This window comes from Phalacrocorax aristotelis, chromosome 3 (assembly GCF_949628215.1).
Source record: "Phalacrocorax aristotelis chromosome 3, bGulAri2.1, whole genome shotgun sequence".
NCBI classification, from domain to species: domain Eukaryota; kingdom Metazoa; phylum Chordata; class Aves; order Suliformes; family Phalacrocoracidae; genus Phalacrocorax; species Phalacrocorax aristotelis.
Genome location: NC_134278.1, coordinates 117752021 through 117775592, shown reverse-complemented (window position 1 = coordinate 117775592; position 23572 = coordinate 117752021). Strand labels below are relative to the sequence as shown.

Below are 23572 nucleotides of genomic sequence, written 5' to 3'. Positions count from 1 at the left end.
AGTCACTGCAGCATATATTGGTGTACAGTAACATAAAAATAAGGCAACTGTTGGGGTTGGGTTTTTTCCCCCATAAAGACCTTGTATATTTTTCTCTCCTCCCCTTCCATTCCTCTTCAAAAGGCTTAGAAGTTAAAAAAAACCCCTTTGTATCTTCTTCTACTCAAACAGAATCATCTGTTCTTCCCTATACAAAAGGAAAGCAGAAATTGCATGTATAGTTCAATTGTAGTAGGCTGAATGTAAAAGAAACATGTGATTAATCAGTTTCATGATGGAGATTTTTTTCATCTGTGTATTTGTCAAAATCAATTCTAGAAGGTGATGGGAACACAAAGAATATTTGCTAGGTGTTCCTCCTGCTTTGGTCCCTCTTACAAAGTTTGGTGCTTTCTTTCCTGTAGCCTGGGTCAGCAGTATAAATTGTGTAGAAGATTCAGAAAACTGGCTGACCTTGTGTGACATGACTTATGGTTTCTGCTACACTTGAGGTTTATGGAGGAGATCCCATATTCATGGTTGGACTTTTCTCTGTCTCAACTCATAAACTTCAGGAATGTGAAAGCAAAGTGTATCCTGCTCAGCAGGGCTTCCTGCTTTTCTGACGGTTCCATATGTCCTTAGCTTTGGAGCTAATCAAGCTTGCTTGGTATTTCATAGCATACTTATTTTGCTGTGCCCCAGGAGTTTATCTTGTCTGTTGCATCTTTATGGTCTAAAGGTCAGCCCTGACTGAACAATGCCTTGAGTTACTTTAGCAGATAGTTTAACTTTGCTTTCCTGTCTCTCGGGTCACTATTTTATGAAAAGCTTTTGCTACCTTTTGTTGTGCATGAAGCTGCTTCAGAATTAGCCTGCATCTCTCTGAAATTGTTGCAGGGTTTTCCAAGAAACTGTCTGGTTTTTATAAGACAAAAGATGTTCACATTTAGGTTTGAGAGCAGGAAGCCGAATCTTGTGTTTACTTTTTTTCTTGGACAGGAAAACACATGTATTAAGACAGTCCAAAAATAAAACGAGTTACAGCTCTGGTTACACAGGTGAGGCCTTTAGCCTGCACATCTAAGATGTAATCCAAGTGATCTTCTGCATTTCAGTTACTCTGTCTTCACTCACTTGCGTCAGATGAGTAGTTCCTATGTTGTGCTTTTGTAGGCTTTGATGACAACTGATCTATCATAAACAAGTCAGGATTGCAGTTAGGTAATCTGCAGGTATGTTATTGGAATAATTGTTACTTAGGCTGTGAAGCTGGGTCTTTAAGTGTTGTGACTCACTGGTGCTCTCTCTAATCTTTCACAAAAACAAAATGGTGCAACCTATGCTTTTTAGACTGTCCTTTGCACTGAATGCATGCGGAACTTGCTCATATATTATTACCACTGAATATACTCAGTTTCACAGACTGTAAGGCCTGTCCCGCACTTGCAACCACAGAGCACCAGATAATTTGTCACTGAATTTACCTTTCTTCCCCCTGCTTGTGTTTGAGTTCATGTTGCTGTTTGCTATTGATGACAACCAGTGTTGACTTTGCAAAAAGTTATTGCTGTGGTGTGTGCAATGACTGCGAGCACAGCCAAGATCTGTGTTACAGGTAGAGGCCATAACCTGCATGCTACGTGCTTAGCATAGTTTCAACAACAAGATAGGTGATGGATGGTTCAAACTACTTGAAAATTAGCTCCTTAAGTGTAAGGTACCATTACAGTGTTTGAACAGAGTTTAAGGCCTAAGCTACTCTGAAAAACTGGGGCTTCTTGCCAGAGAATTGCCTTAACAAGCTTCATTGCTTTTTCTTTAGTGAGTGAGTGACAAGAAACTTTCTCCAACCAGTTCTCCCTGCTGTAATTTAAGAGAGAAAAATCGCATTTCACCTGTTACCTTTGATACTTCTAACAGCTCTACTTTTTTTGCAGTTTGGCCTTATTTGTATTTTTCAACATTTTTCTGTAGGCATTTTCCATATGACAATTTTTTTAGGCATGACATTTAGACTAAAACAGTGCAACCAAATACTTACGAACATCTATGTAGTGTCCTTAAACAGATTGTACCCTTCAGTGTAACCAGGACTAGCTGTTTCACAAATGCCAATGAAAATTATAATCTTTGATATAGCAACTGCTGGGACTTACTAGCTTCCTAGGTATGTCAGACTTGATTGGGAATGGAAAGCAGTCCTCAAAGAATGTGCTCGCTTTTAACCCAAGCAAGCCTCAGAACATCTTTCTTGGTCATAAATTCACTCTCTGTAACACATGCCCCAATAGTACCTTTAAAATGCAAACCTGGAGGATTTTTTGGTTTCCAAACTGACATTTTACAAGCCTCTGATTTAGCTTTGACCAATTCAGTCTCATGCTTTCTCAAAGGTATTAATGCTTATTTTTGACTGAAATGAGCCTGTCAGCTAATTTCGATCTAGGTCTTTGTTTCAGGCACTACAAGGCCAGTCCCTACACAACGAAAATTTGAAGGATTTTTTTGGTTTGTTTTTCTATTAAAGGCATCTAAAAATGTTACCATAAAAGCTTGGTGCAAGCTTTCACTAATATACACGCCTACCTTAGCAAGAAGATTCCCTCACTCATATAGTTTCTGTATTACTGCAGGAGAAAATTCCAAGGATTTTAGAAATGCTAAAGTGTTGGTTGTTGTGTCAGAAAATATAGAGACCTTTTACTTTGAACAGTGAGTGTAGGTGGAAAGTCTTAGTTAACAGAGGTGTTAGCATTAGAAATTTAGCACTTACTTCAGATTCCGTAACTACAGCATGCTCATGCTGTCCATTTTTGCAGGTTATCTCAGATTTCTCATAAATAAGAAGAAAGTTTAACCATCTTTTTGTTGCTAATCTAGTTGCCTCTGTGATGTGTTTATTCCTTGAGGAACATTGTTTTGTTCTATGTAGTTCTGGTATTGAATTTTTTTTTCTGAAAAATTTGAATGTTTTTTTCTTGTAATTCTTACAAGCATTCTTATGCTTAAAATCTTGACAGATTACTTTTTTTATATGAACTATTTTTAGGAGTAAAAAGATTGTCTGTTGCTGAGTTAAATGAACTGCTAGAAGAAATTGAGACTGCTATTAAGGATTATTCTGAGGAACTGGTACAGCAGTTGGCTCTACGAGATGAGTTGGAGTTTGAAAAGGAAGTGAAAAACAGCTTCATTTCTGTCCTCATCGAAGTACAAAACAAACAGAGAGAACACAAAGAAACAGCAAAGAAGAAAAAGAAGCTGAAAAATGGTAGTCCTCAGAATGGCAAACAAGAAAGAGGTCATATGCCTGGAACAGTAAGAAAATTTTTGTAACTATACATTCAAAATATTCTTTTTTTTTTTTTTTTCTATGGGAAGTAGTAGTCCTAGATTATATCAAGATACCTGGTACACCTGCTTCTATGCCTTCATTTGCAGACAAGGCTTAGGCACTTCATATTGAGATATATATTTTTTTTTTGGACAAGATTACATAACACTTTACTCTTCCTATACTCAAAAAAGATTTATTTTTTTATTCTTTGCAAATTAGCCTGGAATTAGCATACCTTTCTTGCAAAACATACTGTCTTTGGAGGTACTGCTGTGTGTTCTGTTGTCAGTAGGTAAACTCATTTATCTGTTTGATTTCACTGTGTGAATTTTAGTGTGTACCACTGTTAGTCTTACAGAATTTCGGTATTATTGTTAGTGTAGTTGTACAGATATTTGTTGATAATGTTGGTTTTTAGGTAGGAAAAAAGTAAGAGCCTTACCCTGAATCTCTTGAAACCTGTGGCAGAATTACTATGTCCAGTGAGAGACAGGGGTGAGGCCAAAGTGTAGCACAGGTGTACAGGAAGGAGATAATTTATTCTTTACAGAACATAACAATGAAAGGAAAATTGTCTTTCAAACAGAGTTTGAATAGTAGGAGCCAGAGAATGAAAGAAATTAGGTTATTATCTTGTCAATGCAATTTTTTCTTTCTTACCTGTCTAGTATAATTTTACATTACTTAACTGGGATATTAATGTTAGAATTTCTTAATGTCTCTTATAGGATGCAGAAAATGTGGTTAATGTATTGTAGGTCTTGGCGAACTCCCAGAAAGAATGCTTCAGTTTGACATCAGATGGTTTGTGGGTTTGTTTTTCAAACATAAGGAGTAAACAACTGTAATGAGACATGAGTTCTTCAGAATCTATTTCTAAACTTAGAAGAATAAGATACCTGTGATATAACCCAAATGGAGTTCTGATCTTGTCCACCTAATGGAAAGTGTTTGTGTATGTAGCAAAGTTTAAAGAACTCTTAAGAAAGTATATGTCTGGAAAACAATACAAAATTGTCATCCCTTTGCAAAAGCACCTTGAAAAGTTCAAATGTACTCCTTCTTGGATCTCAGTCATGGGAAAACAAAAAGTGGTATTCTAACTAGAAAGAAAAACAATTATTTGGTTTTGAAACTTGAGTCAAGTGATTCATAAGCTCTTCTGGTTGGTTTCAAGTTTAGACACTTGAATAGTGCTTGCAAATGTAACTATACATGGTCCCAGTATAAGACACTTTCGTTTTTGGTGGTTTCAAGATACAGATGTGTCAGATTCCTTTCTGAGAGGGATCGAACAAACTAGCTCCCAGGTTAAGACTGCAGGCTGCGTATGTGTGGTTCCTTGGAAAATAGCTTTCACTATCACCAGGATTTGAGAGCCTTCTCCCAGAAAGAGGTGCACGCTTCTTACCTTCAACGCTCCTTTTTTTTCTTTTTTTTTTTTTGCTGAGAATGTGCATACAGATAGTATGTTCAAGTAACTCCTTGAAGAGTGAGTTTCTGTTAATAAATAATGTATAATTTAGTAATTTTATTAACTAAAACTATAATGGAGTCTCATTTAAATACAAAGCTTGGAAGTAGGGTTAAATTTTCATACTCTCTAAGAAAATCAGTTCTCTAGATACTGTAATTGGATTCTAGTAAATAGAGGGTTTTAATGCTTTGTCCTTGATACAGTCTTTGGGTAAATCACTTTCTTAGACTTCTAAAACTTCTAAAGACTTCTAAATCTCTCTCACAAGGGCAAACTGGGGAGTAATGAAAAATAGGCAGGGCCTTAAGATACCTGTTCCTTTAAGGAAGATATCTTAAGAGAGTTAAGATGGCTTTGGTAACATCTATGTCTATTTACTGACCTCATTGTGCTTTAGAAAGCAAATGAGTATTCCAGCACATTTTATTCTCCCTCCCATAAATAATACATTCAGCTAACAGTGCTGAGGTGTGCTCATCATACTACCCTGCGTCAGCAGCTTGACAGTTCCTTCTTTCTCCGCTCTTGTCAGATGTTGATTTTTATATCTCATGCTAAACATCAAAATTGTTTTGATTTTTTTTGTCTTGTCCAGCAAGCAAAAAGGATTACAAAGTTCAAGAAGAACTTTTGGTTATTTATTATTTTTTCTTCACTTGGATTCCATGATTCCATGTAATGGAGCTTGAAATTAATGTGGGTGCGTTATTAACTAATTGTTTATATTTTATTACATTACAAAAAAATGGGGAATACTAAGTGTTGCTTCAGCTGTGGAAAAGGAAGCATAGAATGTTTTAAAGGGGTAGAGCTGAAAATGACTGCCTCTTGAAGAGTGTTTCTAGTAGGTGCTTAAAAGCTGAAAAATTGGTATCGGCGGTGTCTCTAAGTATATTGCTCAAACATTAAAGGAGACTGTACTGTGGACTAAACTTTCAGAAATACTGTTTTTTTACATCTCAAAATGAAACAGGCTTAAAAGGCAAGTCTTGATTATTGGGCCTGCAGTGTGGTGGTTTTGATGAAATTTTGATGCAGGTATATTGCTTAACTGCCATTATAAGGTTTGGGTTTTAATTACAAAAATTAAGTAGATGAATGGAAAAATTGAAATGTGCTGAAATACATCTTAGAGCTCGCCTTTGTCATTCGTCTTTTATAGCCTTGATAAATGCTGATTAATAGTCTTCTGAACTTTTCTCTGTCCCTTTTTTCTTTCTGCTATGTTTTCACTACTTTTAGCGCTTCAGCATGGAAGGGATCTCAAATGTCATACAGAATGGCTTCCGCCACACGTTTGGAAACTCGGGTGGAGAGAAACAGGTGCTGGGCTATCTTCTCTCTTTTCCTCATTCTCTGCCTGCACTTTCGGTAGGAGCTGAGATCTTGAAAATTGACAGCAATTGAAGATAAATGCTGAGAAAGGAAAAAGTAGGACAAACAAGTTGGAATCTGTTTTCTTCCCCTGCTTCAGGACTCTGATAAGCCTACACTCTCTTTCTCTCCTCAACAGCTCAAGACAGTCAGGACTTGATATCCTGATGCACTGAAATAATAACCCTTATTTCTTACCCCAGACTAAAAGTCTGTTTTGGCATAATGCGAGCTTCAAATACATTGTATGCCTATAAAAATCTAATATCAATATGTATCAGGTTAGACATAGCATTTCAGCCTTCAGCATTTAGGACTTGGGTAATACCTACAACTGAAAAAAGGGTTTGCTTTCTTTTTTTCTTCAAATGGTCAGAGCTGATATATCTAAAAACAGAGTAGCATCTGTGTCTTTTTGCCTTTGGAAACTGCACGATGTTAAACGCAGCCAAATGTGTGCCATGCAGATTACTGATAAAAAATAAATAAGCCGCAGGCAAGTTTGTGTCTCTTCATTGACTGTTTAAATGTTGAAATATACAGTACAGAGACCCAGATTCAGTGGGTATCACTGTAGATGTTACATATACCTAAGAAGCAAGATTCTTATGCTTTATTTCAAAGTAATACTTAATTGTTTGTTTCAGAACTGTAGTATGTATTTTATTAAATGCATTCTGTGTTTTGGTAAAGTGTTAACGCTTATGCTGTTGCTCAGGCTTTTGGCACATATTACAAAATATTGGTGTTTCACATTATTTAACACATACCCACCCGTTAGTCTATGCAGTTGTGTCAGAGGAGTGTGTTAGATTTCCGACCCCAGTGAGAAGTCCATTGAGGCAATAAACTGCCTGGTGGTTCAGAAGTTGTGGCTGATCAGGCTTTTGACTGGAAGATGACTGGAGTATCCTTTAGAGGAGTTCAGGAGGTAAAAGAACTCAAGTCATTCCTGAGTCGTGAGGTTAGAAATCATGGACGTACCCTCTTTCTCAAACAAAGGTATATGAACAAGATGTCATGAGCACATAGATCCAGCTATTTGTCCCCAGCTTTGGGATCTTGAACACATGCATAGAGCTTACCTAACAAGAGTTTTCATCACTCTACGTTATCTCAATACTGGTAAAGTAGCAGCTGTGCTGGTTTTTTTTCTTTGCTGTCTTTGCCATTTTATAATAAATTACAGCTGTTTACCTGGATTTTTAGCTATTTTAAATATCACGTATTTTCATAAAGTGAACCTTTTTAGCTATGCCAGCCCCTCTTACGTTTGGTTAAAAGATTTCTTTTATATGCATGTCTCTATTCTAATATACCTCTTGTTCTTGGACTGCCTCCTAACTTTCTAGACTTAAGTAGCATAATCATGTATTAACAATAACACTGAATAACTCTTCCAGTCGTTTTTTGAGTTTGTTTACTAATGTTATTCTTCATGTTGATCGTACGTTTCCCCTGATTTATCTTATACTATATCCTTGTTAGCATGATTATGGGAGGGTGGGCATTCCCCTTCCTGTATCCTGAAGCCAATCATGGAAATAACAAGAATGTAAAATGAAAATATGGGGGGAAGGTAGGAAAGACACCAGCTCTTCTGTTTTAGTTCTGGAAATCCATTTTTCTATGGCATTTGCTTTTTGTCTGGGGTTGGTTTCCTTTCTTTTTTTTAATTGCATTACCAAACCCTGGCCCTGTTTTTTAAATATTGGTTTCATCTTATTGCAGCAAGTTGCAAAGTAAAAAAAGTATCAGATGCTCAGTTGCTTAGTGCTGCTCTCAGAATATTCAAGCATTTTTTCAGGGTGTATTGTCATTCTAAACTCATGTTCAGGTGTTTTCTGATAGCAGGGAAGAGTTAGTTACCAATCTGGAGTTGTGTTCCAAAAAAAAAAAAAAAATGCAAGGACAGACAATATTTTGGGTGCCTTAAAAGGTAGAAAAGTTCATAGACATAAAGTCACAGCATAAAGTTTATGGCAAGTTTGTACGGTTATTTCAGAACTCTTTTCAGTCTTAATGGTGTTCACCTGCTTTACTATTTCCTGCGTATTGTTCTGATAGTGGGTACTTTCCTTTTAAAATTGTAGTCCTTTGTGTGTGTGTTTTTGAGATGTAAGTAAAAATGGCTTGAAATTTTTCAGTGTTTAAAGAGAAACTTCCAGTGGGAACTACCTGTTCCTGTCTGACAATGCAGTTGGAAAAAACAACTCCAACTGCATAAAAGCCATTGAAAAGTTGGTGGTTGTTTCTGTGATCATATTTCCAGAAGAATATTCAACATAGTCATCTTCATGTCAGTTTTTAGGCATATTGGACACTTTTTATGGGTGATTACAAATTGCAGTGGGATTGCTGCTTATCCTATTGTCAAATCTGCTTCAAAAATTTACAGGTCACAGTAGACGTAACACTTGGGCATGTCAGTAAGCGACACTTTAGTCATTTCTTCTTCCTTTTCATAATACGTTATCCTTCACAGAGCAATTCAGGGAATGAGTGCTATTAGAGACTTACTGTTGCAGCAGCAAAGTATTTCTGAGAAAAACAAGGTGATTTCTGAAAACTAAAATAAATTAGTTTTTTTAATTATTACTATTAGAGAGGAAAATTGGAAGGTGGAGTATACAGGAGAAGTCCAGTGAAACTTGCCCTATTTATTTGTTGTCTAGGTAAAGGGTAGAAAGCCACTTAGTTCTGAAGGCTGGAAATGTCAGCCTGGGATCTGATTTCTGAGTTAGACCTACTTTCATCTCCAACATCTGCAGATCTAACAGCCTTATATCTAGCTATTGATTCTGGTAATTTATTAGAAGTGTAAATCTTTAATGATACCTGCTGGTTACATCTGCTGGAAAAGAAATTGAAAATTGTCTGTTTCCTAAGAAGCATTGCATACTTTCCTTTGATGTGCTAAGTGGGTGTGAGAAAATGCAAAAGGAATAAGGTGGAGAAAAGTACCCTGTGTTTGCATAAGGTCTTGGTGAGGTGTCAGTACATCACGTACAATAGGCTCCCTTAAGTTACACAGAATTGAGTCTGTCTGACTTTTAAGCAGAGGATATGGTTGAGCATGAGGTGCATGAGCCTACTCTAAACATGGCAATGGTTATAGCTGTGTTTGGCAGCACTAAATCTCCATCTGTAAAGTGAACCTCCTCACTAGGGTCTGAGTTACGCTTGACTCTTGCTAAAGTGCTGCTACTAGGAGGAAAGGAGACCTTGCATATAACGTGTTCTCTGGTTGTTATGTGGAAAACCACATATCTTTCAAGTTGAATGCGAGATAGAGGGTTGCTCTGCCTACTGCCTTGTAGCTGTTCAACCAGAATAAAGTTCCTGTTAAGTTCTTAAAAATTGAGTTGATAGAGACTTCAGGAGGCTTTTTCATTAAAGAAAATTCTAGTGATTTCAGTGCTTTGGAAATGCTGACCTTCTTAAGAAGAATATGCATTCATACAGGGTGCAAAGTAAGATGTGGCCTAAATGTGTTTAATAAAAGTCTTACAGCAGCAGGGTTGCTTCAAGAACGTTCAAGATTTATTTGAAAACACATCTTGGTTGCATTCCGGGTAGGAAAATCCTGAAAGATTTAAGAAAACTGTGGGGTTTGATTGGTGTTTTTGTTCTGTGGGTTGGTTTTTGTTGTTGTTTTGGGGTTTGTATTTTTTTAAAGCTGACAAGAAGGAAACATTTTGGTAAAGAGTAAATAGAACAAAAATGGAGTTGGTTTGAAAAAACCTGTTGCATACCTGACTATTAAAACTGAAAATGGAAATAAAAATCAAAATGGTGGGCTCTCCTGTGTGATCAGGCTTGCTTTGTACCTCTTGGCTGGAAGTGTATAGGGTCAGAAGGCAAAAGTTGTCTGATTTCATTTTCACCCAACTGTAGGGCAGTCTAATTTCTTTTGTGCAGAGGACGATAGATCAGCTTTGGAGCTGGGACTGGGCCATGCTCTTGGTCTGTCAAAATCCTTGGAACGTTTCACATTCTTATTAAGAGTTATGCAGTCACTGAGAAAATTCTGTAGGTTTTTCTTGAGGCTGTTCAAACACAGCACATGCTGAGTTTGAAGATTTCTACACCCCCCTACCCCACCCCCCAAATACTTGTTAGCTCGCTTGTACAAACTTGAACGCCTTATTTCACGCGCCCGCACAACCTGCATCAGTTGTGCTCTGGAATCCTTTAAAAATCTGACTGTTACCAGTTTCCCAGACAATTTGAAGGCGACATCAATGTTCACCTGGAAATAATTTTTTTTAAAAAATGCACTTACTGGAAGGAAAGAACTACTTTCTGATTTTTTAATACAACTGGTGACACATGATATTTATACTTTTTTAAGAGCAAGTGAAAATTTTCTTCTGGGTTTATAGTATTGTTTGAGGGGAGGTGGTGGGAAGGTTGTGATTCCAGCTTTTATTTCATTGTAAGAAGTACTTTAAATAGATGGTTAACTTCTGAAGGGAGGAGAAGAAAGATTTTGCTGTTGGTGGCTCTGAGGAAGAAACCTAATGGAGAAACTTTTTGCTGTAAACAGCTCCAATTTTTTAAATACTTTGTTGTAGTGTTTAGATGCATGACTTAAAGTGATGTTCACATCACTTATTGAATGTAAGTGGGCTCCTGTGATAAAAGCTTTGGGATAGGAGAGGTAGAATCTTAATCTCTTGTGAAATACGATCTTCTGAAAAGCTGCTATTCATGGCTAGCAATTTTCATTGCTACAGATTTTGTAAACTGAAATGCAAGCAACATAAATTGCATGAAGGGACTGTCAAGTAACCCTGTTTTTCATTTGACAGTACTTAACAACTGTCATTCCTTATGAGAAGAAAAATGGACCCCCATCTGTTGAAGATCTTCAGACATTAACCAAAAGTGAGCATATGAAGTTCCTTTCCTCTTTCTATTTCCAACTGTGGTTGCTCAAAACCAATGAATCGTACAGTTATGTCTTCCCTGTTACCGTATGGCATGTATGTAAAGTTGTGTGGCTTTCAGGCATGCATTTTGGCCGGTATTTACTTGTCTTCTCAACCTTCATGGCATGTTTGTTTTCCGGTTGTTCTCTGAAACCCTGAAGGCCAGAAATTTGCATGTATCAGAAAGTGAATGTTCTCACATTATTTCAACAGGTGGGCCTTACGTCAGTACCACACATCATGAAAGTTTGCAGTACTGTCTTATAGTACCTGATATACCCATGTTTGTTTACACTTGCTGTGCTTTATTGAGGTTATTGTAATGGCTTTCAAAAATTGGAATGGATGTTGAGACACTTATGAGTAGTTGTCTAATGATTGCACTTGACTGCCTTTAAAATAGCCTGCTTCTCTCTGGGTTTGGTGGGGTTTTTTTGTTGTTAATAAATATTAATAATTAGGGAGTATAAAATAGAGTTTTTCTATAGTGCTTTGAATTCCCCTTTCTTCAAATCTTTTTAGGCTGGATCCTCAAAATTGTTTATCAGTAGTAAGTCTTCTGGGGTTTTTTTGTTCTAATTTGCATCAAAAATAAGGTTGTATTTTTTAAAAATCAATTATTAAGGTGGTTAAATGCAGCAGACCATGTCTGGGAGTCAGTGGCATCTCCTTCATTTGAGGTTTATAGGAACAGTTTAAAAATAGATGGTAGAGTGCGTCAATGTATCTGATCAGATGTCAGTGCAGGGCTTTGGATCTGACTATGTCTTAAGGTACTTCCCAGCAGCACAGGTCTGTGATTCCACAGGTGGCTGAGGGATGGTAAAAGGCTCCTTGGTTTTTTTCCTGTATTGTACAAATTCTGGGGTAAATGGAATGTTTAAGCAAGAGTTAAATTCCTTTTATTTTTCTGCAGTAGACACCCTTAGCTGGTAATTCATACTTATTCTGTGACAGATATATTCTTCGTTAATATATTACTCCTGCAAAGACATTTTATCCTCTTGCTATCTTTAAATTTCACTTAAAAGTATTCTCAAAAATTCAATATTAAGCAGAGAGAGGTTAAGGCTTACTGAAAACATTTTGTGTTGTGTGATGGTTTATTAACAAAATGTCTTGTATAAATGCACTGCAAAAAGTATTAAGAGTATTGCCTTCTGTGGGCTGTTTGGAACTTGATCCTGCAGATTTCTGACTCTCTGTGCTGTTGTTAAGGCAGACAGTAAAGCAGGTGTTTGGGGTTCTTTGGTTTTTCTTTCAAAGCTCTGTATTATTCTGTAGTTATGAGCACTAATATCTTACTTCAACATAAAAATTTAAATAAGGCACTTGTTATATTTCGCGTCCAGAGGCTCATATGAAGAATTTGGAGCAGATGAAGTACTGCTATTCAGTATAATTCTGTACTTTAGATTCTTTCAGTCATGTCCAGAGCACTTCATAAAGGATTGTCATTGGTTTTGTTTATAGAATAATAGAATCATACAATCGTTAAGGTTGGAAAAGACCCTTAAGATCATCAAGTCCAACCGCTAACCTGTCACTGTCAAGTCCACCACTAAACCATATCCTCAAGCACTACGTCTACCCTTCTTTTAAATACCTCCAGGGATGGAGATTCAACCACCTCCCTGGGCAGCCTGTTCCAAGGTTTGATAACCCTTTCAGTGAAGAAGTTTTTCCTAATATCCAACCTAAACTTCCCCTGGCGCAGCTTGAGACCATTTCCTCTCGTCCTATCGCTTTTTACTAGGGAGAAGAGTCCAACACCCCCCTCACTACAGATTCCTTTCAGGTAGTCGTAGAGAGCCATAAGGTCTCCCCTCAGCCTCCTCTTCTCCAGACTAAACACCCACAGCTCCCTCAGCCGCTCCTCATAAGACTTGTTGTCTAGACCCTTCACCAGCTTCACTGCCCTTCTCTTGACACACTCCAGCACCTCAATGTCCTTCTTGTAGTGAGGGGCCCAAAACTGAACACAGTACTCGAGGTGCGGCCTCACCAGTGCTGAGTACAGGGGCACTATCACCTCCCTGCTCCTGCTGGCCACACTGTTCCTGATACAAGCCAGGATGCCGTTGGCCTTCTCGGCCACCTGAGCACACTGCTGGCTCATGTTCAGGCAGCTGTTGACCAACACCCCCAGATCCTTTTCCTCCAGGCAGCTCTCCAGCCACTCCTCCCCCAGCCTGTAGCGTTGCATGGGGTTGTTGTGAGCCACATGCAGGACCCGGAACTTGGCCTTGTTAAATCTCATATCGTTGGCTCTGGCCCAACAATCCAGCCTGTCCAGGTCCCTCTGCAGGGCCTTCCTGCCCTCCAGCAGATCGACACTGGGTGCACTCAATCCCCTCATCCAGATCATTAATGAAGATATTGTACAGGACTGGCCCCACACAAACTTACATGTGTCAAGTTGAGCTAGTCCAAATGTTTTTTTCCTTCTTCGGAAGTATGCAAGGATGGACAATTTTTACTTGATACAAATCAGAAAAAATAGCACTTTGGCATTATTCTAAGTTAATGCCGAATTCAATCATGTATTTAAGATTTTTCTAAGCTACACTTGCTAATGTTCACCATTTCAGGGGAAAAAAAAATACCACCATTTTCATCAGATTGTTCACAGCAGTGTTTCTCTAGAAAAGTGCTGCTATTCCATGATTTGGGATGAAGATCAAAGAAATAAATTAAGGAACAGAGCATACTTTTTAACCTTAAAAAGGTCCAGCAGGTGCTAGCATATTTTAGTTTTAGATGTGGTGACTTTCTTTTGGAGATATTTGGGTTTTTTTAATAGGGAAGAGGTGCTTTTTTTGTTATGACTCATGACATGGTAATAATTAAGCACATAAAATTGGTCTCTTCTATCCATCTACTGCAGAGTTCAGTGAGAATTGTACAAGTGAAAGATGGAGATGTGATGTGTCTCATTGTGTTTTCTCATACTCCAGTTAAGAGTTTTCTTACTAATCTGGTGGTAATACCTCTGTAAGCAATTGAAACAGCTTTGTGGTATTTCTTTTGAGAATGTTGTTTTTATGACTAAATATCTGATTTTTTGTCTTCCTATTTCAGTCCTGCATGCCATGAAAGAGGATAGTGAGAAAGTGCCAAGCTTGTTAACAGACTATATTTTAAAGGGTGAGTATGTTTCTGAGCAGGGATTTTTTTTTAAATCTAAATTAACTTAATGTGCATACAAGGTGTGTTTGAAAAGAGTAGTCCCACAGCATTCATTAATTATGTTGCCCTTCTATCAAACAAGGCTCTCATTTTTATTCTCTTCTATTTTGTCCGAGGTTTCTGAGCATATAGCTCATGAATAAGATGTGTTTATTTTGTTTGTGATAATATAATATAGCAAAGCATGTGGTGTATATTCACACAGCTGAGGGACATCAGCAGAGCAGAGCACTCTGGCTTACAAGTGGCATGGGTGTAGTAAAGAACTCAAACTGCCTATGGTAATTGTGGATTTGCTAGATAAAGTGCTTATAGCATCATTTTAAGTGTTACCTTTTACATTTACTTGTTATACCTTCTTCACATTTTATTTAAAAGGTTTCTGTACTAATAATTTATTTTCCAGTCTTGTACATTGATTATATTAATAGAATGTCAGACAGTGAAAATCACCGCTTGCTTTAGCTTTAAGGAGTTGTTCCAGGTAGTTTCCAGGTTGTTAAATTACTTCTAAAAGTTTTTCTTCTGACTTCTATTTTTGCCTAGATCTTATTAATGCTTATGTTCTTAATTCTTGACATATAAATAGTACCATCTTTAAAGTTCAGCATATGCATCAAACTCCCAAAATATGAACAAATCAATGTACAAAAGGAAGACGGATGTCTCTTTATTTGCCACCCAAGTGCATATCATGCTCTGCTTCATGTTCATATGCTGCAAAGTTTTTCCTTTCTTTTGGTATTATGATTTCCACGTCTCACTGTGTTTTCAAGTACAATCGTTTGACTTAACTGCCCCCATACATTTTTCAGTGGTTTTTGTATTTCTTACACAGACTTCTAATCTCTCTCATCTTGCAGAGATCTGAAAGTACTTTCAGGTTGAAGTTGTGGATGAAATTTAGTGTGCTGTTGCTTCAGAAAATCTGAGAGGAGAAACATGCAGTATTCTAGAAGCTCTGACAGACTTTCTGTTGGAAGAGACTCACTTCTAAGTTTCATGTAGGGTTGCAGAACTACCACGTACAATAAGAGTGCAGAGATCCTTTCAGATGGTTCCTTTGATTGCTCTGTTGTTTACTTACCCTTTCTGAAAATCCTTCCTATATTAGACAGATGTATTTGCTTATGAGCTAAGAGCCATTTAGGCTGAAGATCAAGGTCATGGCACTAAACTTTAGTTTTGTGAAGCAGAATCTTTGACCAAAGAGGATGACCTGTTGTCAATAATTAAAGCTGTTTGCTTTTCCTCAAAATACATCTGGTAGAAACTGATAGGAATGAACGGTGCTCCCTACAGTATCTGCTCTTATTTTTAGATGGAGCTATACAGGAAAGCTTTCAGATTACTAGGCTACTGAGAAGAAACTGGCTGCCTAGGGAAACGGAGAAATCTTAGGCATAGAAGGCTTATAAAAGTAGATCAGCTGAACATATGACAGGATGATCTAGGAAGCTTTATGCTGAGGTTCCCTCCTACCTCTGCTTGTGCATGCTTGTGACTTAAAGATCACCAGAGCTGTTTTTTCTAGCTAGATGCAACAATTACAAAAACATAATGCTCACGTTAAATGTGTTGGATCAAACCAGGTCTTCATATATAAGCACTCTTGTCTCTAAATCGTAAAACACAAGTCATTGGAGTGCAAAAGGTAATCACTCACATCACTCATACCGAAAGGAAAAGGTGATTTCCCCTCTGCTGTCATAATTTCATTACTGAACAGAACTAAGCTTTTCTCACTCTTCTGTGGGTCTGTTTACACAATGGCAAGCAGTCTACAAGCTAGCGAGCACAGAATTTTACTCTTCCTTTCCAGGTAGCCTAAACTAAACTTCATATTGCTACATTTAGATTATATTAAATATTTTATAGCTGGGCTGACAGTGTTACATTGTAATGTAGATTTGTCCTGTAGAACAGGCAAAGTCTTCCAGCTGTTTCTGAAGTTGTAATCTGTTTCTCTTCTTTTTCTGCCACTAAAACTTCTGGCCTGAAGCTTCAGTGAGGCTTCATACATGGCACAAAATACCCCCAGCCACCTGTCTATTGTCTGAAAATTATTTTTAAAGCTTGTTAAAGGGCAATTAGATGATTCGAACAATCACTTGAAGCAACTTTCAGCTCAGCTTTTGTACCTGATATTCCAACCTACTCCCTCAATTTCAAAATAAAAGGAGTGACTTACTTTTCAGAGAGTCTGCTGTCTTCACTAGAAAGATAAAAAATGTCTTGGCAAGGTGAAAATGATTATGGGGATTTAGAGGTTTGAGTTTGTTTTCCAAAAGAAACAGAAGGATAACAAGTTCTGGACCCAGTAATAATAATCCATATGGTATAGTGATAACTGAATTCATTTTACATTTCATTTTTTTCACTCTATGATCCAGCTATTGTCTTAGACTGAATGGATTACATTTCTTTTTATTAAAGCTTTAATCAAGAAATGACATTCTGAAACGTGTGAATTATATCTCCAAAGATACTTAGTTCTGTTAAAATCTGTTAACTTATTGTTCCTTTGAGGGTCATTTTTCCAGTCTTACAACAAAAAAGCAGGCAGTAAATTATATGTGACAACAGGATATGTGTAGCTTGATTCTTTTCATTCTATGGTATTAAAAATTAGAACATGCTAGTCTTTCGTGGGTATTATGGCTGTCCACAGAATTAGTATTAAACTTGCCCAGATATTGTTGGTTACTGTTGAAAAGTTACTCAGATTGTTTAGAATCAAGAGCTGAAGAAAAAATACCAGGAAGAAAGTGATTCTAACAATTGCCATAGTATTGTTGGCATAATGTAGTGGAGCAAATAAAAGAAGAATGCTGTGAACCTGGAAGGGTTAATGAAACCATTAGATTGAGCAGTAAGTGTTGATTTAACAAGGAATCTTGCCAAATTCATTGATGTTCTGATAAAAAAAAGGGCAGTAAGTTCGTATTTTCTCTGATTTTCATGGTGTTTAGTAGAAGTGTTACCATCTTGAATATCTTGAACTAAATACCAAAATAATTCTGAAATTTGTGAAAGGCTAAATTTGGATCATGTAGGAGGACACACACAGACCCTGTCCATGTGTGTTGTCTAATACTTTATATCTTCATTTAATAATGATTGAGTAAATTTGTTTTGGGAAGGCAGTTTGGCCAAGAGCTGGAGCATGGGACTGGAACTTGAAGGAGAGTTCTGCAACCAGATCTGCTATTGACTTTCTATGTTACCGTGGATCACTCTTGTGCTTTCTTTCGTAACCAGCTGATGCTTCTGAAAGCTAAAGCTTTCTGCTTTCTGGAAGTAGAAATCCTCAGAACATGGGATGTGAAAATGCAGTGTAATAAAGAAGTGAGAAGTGAAAAAGTCCAATGCAACTCAATACATTTCATGTTAGGGAAAAAGAAAACTCCATATGCATTTCTGAATAGGGTTATTAGTTTTGAAATTATTTCTGGTATTTGCTTCTTTAAAGCATCCTCTTTTCCCTATTTCTACCGCCCCCTTGTGTCTCTCAAAATGTTAAAAGTATCATCATTTTGTCGTCATGCTTGAGTCCCTTTCTCCTGTATCTATTCCATAGGGAGTACCTCCTCAAAGATAAGTATCCCAAGGCCAGACTATGTACATATTCCATGTAGAGTCTTGTACAACACAGTAACTTATCTTCTCTTGTTCGTATTACTCTTGATGCGACCTAAATTATCTTCAAGGAGATTTTTTTCATTTTGTGGGGTTTTGTTTATTTTCAGTCAACATTTCCATCCTGAAATTAGTAATAATGAAAGGGATGTAGTGATTTGCTTTGCAAGTATATTGTAGTTCTTCTCCTGCCAGCATTTGATTCATATTCTATTTTATAGATTTAGAAGGAAAATAAATAGTAACATGAAATGGTTAAGCATTTGCAATTGTGCTTACTTTCGTCTGAATATATTTTCAATATAGTAATATTGTTACTATATTTTACCGTTAGGGATCATGTGTGTCAGTCTCTTTCCCCAGATAACAAGTGTTAGGACAACAGGAAATGGCCTCAAGTTGTGCCAGGGGAGGTTTAGACTGGATATTAGGAAAAATTTCTTCACCAAAGGCTTGTCAAGCACTGGAACAGGCTGTCCAGGGAAGTGGTTGAGTCACATCCATGGAGGTATTTAAAAGACGTGGAGACGTGGTGCTTAGGGACATGGTTTAGTGGTGGACTTGGCAGTGTTAGGTTTACGGTTCGGCTTGATGATCGTAAAGGTCTTTTCCAACCTAAATGATTCTATGAAGTAGAAACTGAGATTTAGAGGAGGGTGGGGGAATGCATTTGCTGTCAGGGGAAAAAATATCAAGCCAATGCTGTGAAAGTCTTGATCTTAGCACATTTTTCAACTGAAGCTGACAGCTTAGTGCGCTCACTGTATTTAAATGCCATTTGTGTTCATCTTCCTATTGATCTTTTTTGATGGTTTAACAAATACAATGTGCTTTGAAAACATTGTGTTTGTTTCCATTGAAAGACCTACAGAAGCAAGTAAGCAGCGAAGTTTCTTGTACACAAGTTAAGCTGAAAAGCAAGGAGCACAGATGGAGTTATTTTTTGTCACATCTTGTAGTTGCATTGGTTTTAGGTGTTGCAACAGGAATAGGTACCATATCCTTAGATGAAAGCATGTTTGTATTGACTATACCCATTGAAATTTTTCTTTTTACAGAAGCTTTCAGTCTTTCTTCTTGCATGGGTAATATAATAACTCTCTGCATTGATTTATGTGCCAAGTAAAATAATGCAGCAAGTAGTAGCATCTGTAATTCCTTGAATTATGCAAGTTTAGGCTGTTTCCTGAAGAAAATGCCTCTGTGCAGTCATGTTGTCTGTCTCTTCAGCCTCACAAATAATAATTGCCACTTTCAACCCCACAAGGCAGAAAGGAGGGTTACAGGAATAACTGCATTTTGCCAATACTGTAGGGAGCCGCATCTAGGTAGGAGAAGGACTGAAACAACTATTGAGCTGAAGGCTATTGGCTCTTAAAAACCAACATCCAGTTGGCCAGATCGCTTTTATATATTTGTGTACAGGTGAATGTACTTAGAGTAGCTCCTGTCAGTCCTGTGGGAGGCATGAGGATGGGGGACAATATGGGGAGGACCTGCTGGGATGGAGTTCATAGCAAAGTTTAAAGTGGAAGCTGAGGAAAGCATGGTGGGAAGGGGAGTTACCTAGTTTTATTGTTATGGGATGAGGAGGAGGATCTTAGGAAATCTGCTGGAAGCAAGGGTTCCTTAATTTAGCTACTTACAGAACAAATCAATGAGATATATCTACAGGCTAACATTTCATATACTCAGGACCAAAAGATTAGGGATAAGTTGTCTGATAGCACATCTAGACACATTATTTCAAGGCTATTAGTTTTTACTTCAGTTCTTACAAAATTTGAAGATTTAACTTAGTTACTGGGATAATTTAAAAATATAACATACTACCAGTATGATGCTCAAACTGAATAAATAAATAAATACACTCTGTACCCTTGCAGAGTTAGTTGGGTTTTTTTGCTTAATTTGAGAACACATGTAGAGTGTAAATAAATGTAACATTCTTAAAATGTAAGTACTATATATAACAATATTTAAGTATGTATGTATTTATAGATGAAATAAATGCACTTGAAATCAGACGTATCCTTAAAATAAACTGTTCTGAAATGTATTTATTGCTAAGCTTTGTGTTCTTTTCCAGCTGTGCTTAAACAGTAATTGTAACATAAAAATACAGTGCTAAAAATAATATCCTATACATTACTGCTGAGTAAAATGCATTAAATATGTCTAGTATTATTTTTTCAGGCTTTTTTCTGAATGTAGATGTCATGAAAGCAGAATAATTTTCCATCTTTTAGCGTGCATTCCTGTTTCTTATCCTCTAGTAAAGGCTTAAAAAGCCCACAGTTTTTTGTTTTAATAAAACAAGAATTTATCCCTTGTTCTATTTTTAAATTATGCAAGTATTTCAGTTAAGAAGAACACTTATTTTTCATGCCTTTGAAGTTTTTGTTTAATCGTTACACCTGACTTCTTTATTTGCTTTTGTGTTGTGCTAGCATTGGTTTGAAAGCTGGATTGCTCTGAGGTTTGTGTATTACATGTGAAACAGGAATGAGAAACACGTGAAGGACATGTCTTATCTTCCCACTGTGTGATTCAAGTACATGCACCAGAATTAGAAAGTAGAGCTAGAATCTCAAATTGTCAGTGCATATTTTTAAAATAAAATTGCATGCATCACCTTTTTATTTAATGTTCTGTTTTCTAATAGAACGCCTCAAAAAGCACTGTTTAAGACATGACCTTTAGTTAACTCATTTCTGGGAAATATTAGTTAAAGATAGTGGGTTGTGTCATTTAATTATCTTTTGAGAAGAACATGGTACCTTAATTGCCAGTTTCAGTTGATTTCTAGATTTTACTGTGTAACTGATAGGATAGAATTCAACATTTAAGTATTTTAGTATACACAATACATCTTATATGGACTAACTTCACTGATTTTTATCAAGATGTATTTGTGGTTCTTTTGCAGTACTGTGTCCTACATGAAGAGGGCTGCCTTTCAGAATTAGCCATGCTCCTTCCTGTGATGAGAAGCTTTCCATGGATATAACTCTTAGTATTTTTTCATTTGGCATTATACCTAAACCAGTATGCATTTACCTCCTCTGTGTGTGCGTGGATTTTCTGATCCTACAGTAAGTCTTCTGGGCATGACAACTCATCCGTTTTAACTTAATAGTGCAATGAACTGGAGCAGGGAACAAACATTGTACAGTTTTACTCACATTGTTCTGGCTTTTTAAAGTCTATTTTTACATTGTATAGCATGTAGTAAATCCTCCTGCACATTTTGTTGTTGGAAGGAGAAGTAAACTTTGAATAGTGTAAATAAAATAAGCCTAGTTTTAAGGAATCCATATTTAAAAGCATCCTTAGTTCCTATAGCAAAGATGCTAAAAGGATCATGGTCGGGCTTGGACTAAAAGATTCAAGTGAGTTCTCCAGGAAGCACTCCAGAACAGTGTTGGTGGAAGTCAGCATTTGACACTTGTTTTAAAACGGTAATTTTGGTTGAACTATATAACAGTGTTGTTCATACAGTGAACAAATCCACATTCTTTGATGGTGTGGCTAAGTAATTGATGTGTTACCTGTCCTTGTTATCTAACACAAACATCCAAGTAATGTAATATTTCATATTTGGTTTTATTTTCATTATTAATGTTCATGTGGTTTAGATATTCTCCCATATTGCTGCTATGATTTTACTGTTTTTAGTAAGTGTTTGATCTTAATGAAAATGCTTCAAAATATATATATATAAACATTTTAAAAGGCTATATCTTTTTAAAAATACATGTACAGTTTGAAAAACTTGCACTTGGGTTCCAGGGTTCCAAGTGAGTACTGTATTGAGACATTGGTTGTTGTGTATCTCTAAATTTTACTACAAATCCCTCTTGTAAATTGTATGCACTGTCTCCTCTGTGATGATGTATCTGCAGATGAGAATGTATTTTACAAATCCTGTAAAAGAAACGTACCCCATAATCTCAACATTAAATACTTGTCGCAAATAATTTTGCCAGTCTTAAAGATTAGAATGAAATATAAGGCGCATTAATAAAAATAAAGGAGCTATTTTCTAGGTTGGATTCCTATCAGTTCTATACCCAGATTGATGCACCGCACGTGTGAAGGCACTGGAAGTTGAAGAGGAATTCGCTCCTGAATACCTTGTGTCACTTCTCTAATACGCAGTTTTATCATTGTCACCAAATACTCACTTTGATCAGTAAAACACGTCGAGTTTTAAAATAGTTCTCACAATGCTTTCTCTTCTTTCTCAATATTTTTGTCTTTTGTGCCTTTTGTAGTCGGTAAAGTTTTCAGCTTAAAACTCTTTCTTCTTCCCTCTCCCCATGCTTGACCACCAGTGGATACTTCCCAGCCTGCTCAGGAATAAATAGAACCTCTGCATAAGTGTGTCATATGTGAGGAAGAGTTTTTGTTACTTTATTCTACTTCGTTTGTGGTGTCTCCAACAAGAAAGCTGCCATTTTTCTTTAGCTGATGTCTTACAAACTCATTATGGCATGCTTTCTCTATAGAAATGATTGATGTTGACTATTGATGCCTGGAAATATGCAAAGGGGATGACCCCACTTCGCTTCATTTTTTTAAAAAAGTTGCACGTGTTGTGAAATACACTGTCTCCAAATGAGGTCTATTCAGAGATGCTGCAATCTACTTTTGAGGCTTGAGGTGACAAGGTGGAACAAAAAACAAAATTAAAGGGAGACTTTAAAAAAAAAAAAACTTTTGACAAAGTTTGTGGTGTTATTTGTAGCAAATCTTGGGTGACTTAAAGTCACAAAATACTAAAAGTAGTAGGACCTGAAAGAAAACCCAACGCTAAAGACCAGTAACAGCTTTAGTGAGCTAAGCATCTGCTTGGGTATCTCGTGCTCCTCAGCAGACTAAACAAGATTTCACTATGAAAAGTACCTGTTTACCTTGTATGGAGAATCATAGCATTAAACAACAGGTGCCAAACGCGACAAGTATTATATGTGTGCATAAAAAAAACTCAAAACATTTGAATAAAAAGAACCATGCAGATCTGCTTTTCTGCTGAGTTGTATGTACTTCATATTGTCTATTATGCATCCTTTTTCCAGATGCATTATTGAATCTTGTATTCTTTCAGGGAGCTGGGTTCCATTATTCTTTTCTTTTTAGTTTTAGCATGTGATAGCTATTAGTGGCCATCCAAGAACAGCTGCTGACAAATACCCTAGAAGAGATTTGGTAAAATTGTATTTTTGCCAAAATCAATTCCATTTTTAATATGAAGAGTCCTGGAAGCAAAGTCTCCTTAAAATCATTGAATTTTAAGTTACCTAAAGTTAGGTTATGTGCATCACTTGCTTTAATGGGCTTTTGTGGGTTTTCTTGTGATTTTTTTTTGTTTGTTTTTTGTTTTTTTATAAAATCCTACCCTTTTTTCTGGGTTTCAGGTATTTTGTTTGATATAAGCTTATTCACTTGCTGGCTAGAGACAAATGATGAGTCAGGGACTGTCTGGAGGTAGTCAAGAGTCCTAGAATTATGTTGCCTTGGTTGAGGAAAGAAACTTGAAAACAATTTTGGTTCCCTTGTGGTGAAAGATAATGCTTTAGCTGGACTCTCAGCTGGTATAGGTAATTGGTGATAAAGAACATCTGCTGTTGACTGTGC

At 36.8% G+C, this 23572-nt stretch overlaps 1 protein-coding gene across 2 annotated transcripts in view; it reads left to right on the top strand.

The window, feature by feature from the left end:
- FEZ2 (fasciculation and elongation protein zeta 2) overlaps positions 1 to 22651 on the top strand; it is a 29629-nt gene extending 6978 nt beyond the window's left edge. The window contains exons 5-9 of one of the 2 annotated variants that reach the window (XM_075089305.1): positions 3032 to 3300; positions 6039 to 6119; positions 10985 to 11060; positions 14186 to 14251; positions 20862 to 22651. In XM_075089305.1, the coding sequence (XP_074945406.1) occupies positions 3032 to 3300; positions 6039 to 6119; positions 10985 to 11060; positions 14186 to 14251; positions 20862 to 20878 (509 nt within the window). In that variant the 3' untranslated portion in view covers positions 20879 to 22651. The remainder of the gene's footprint in view (positions 1 to 3031; positions 3301 to 6038; positions 6120 to 10984; positions 11061 to 14185; positions 14252 to 20861) is intronic. The other variant, XM_075089304.1, reaches the window with a different exon arrangement.
- Positions 22652 to 23572: the final 921 nt, after the last annotated feature.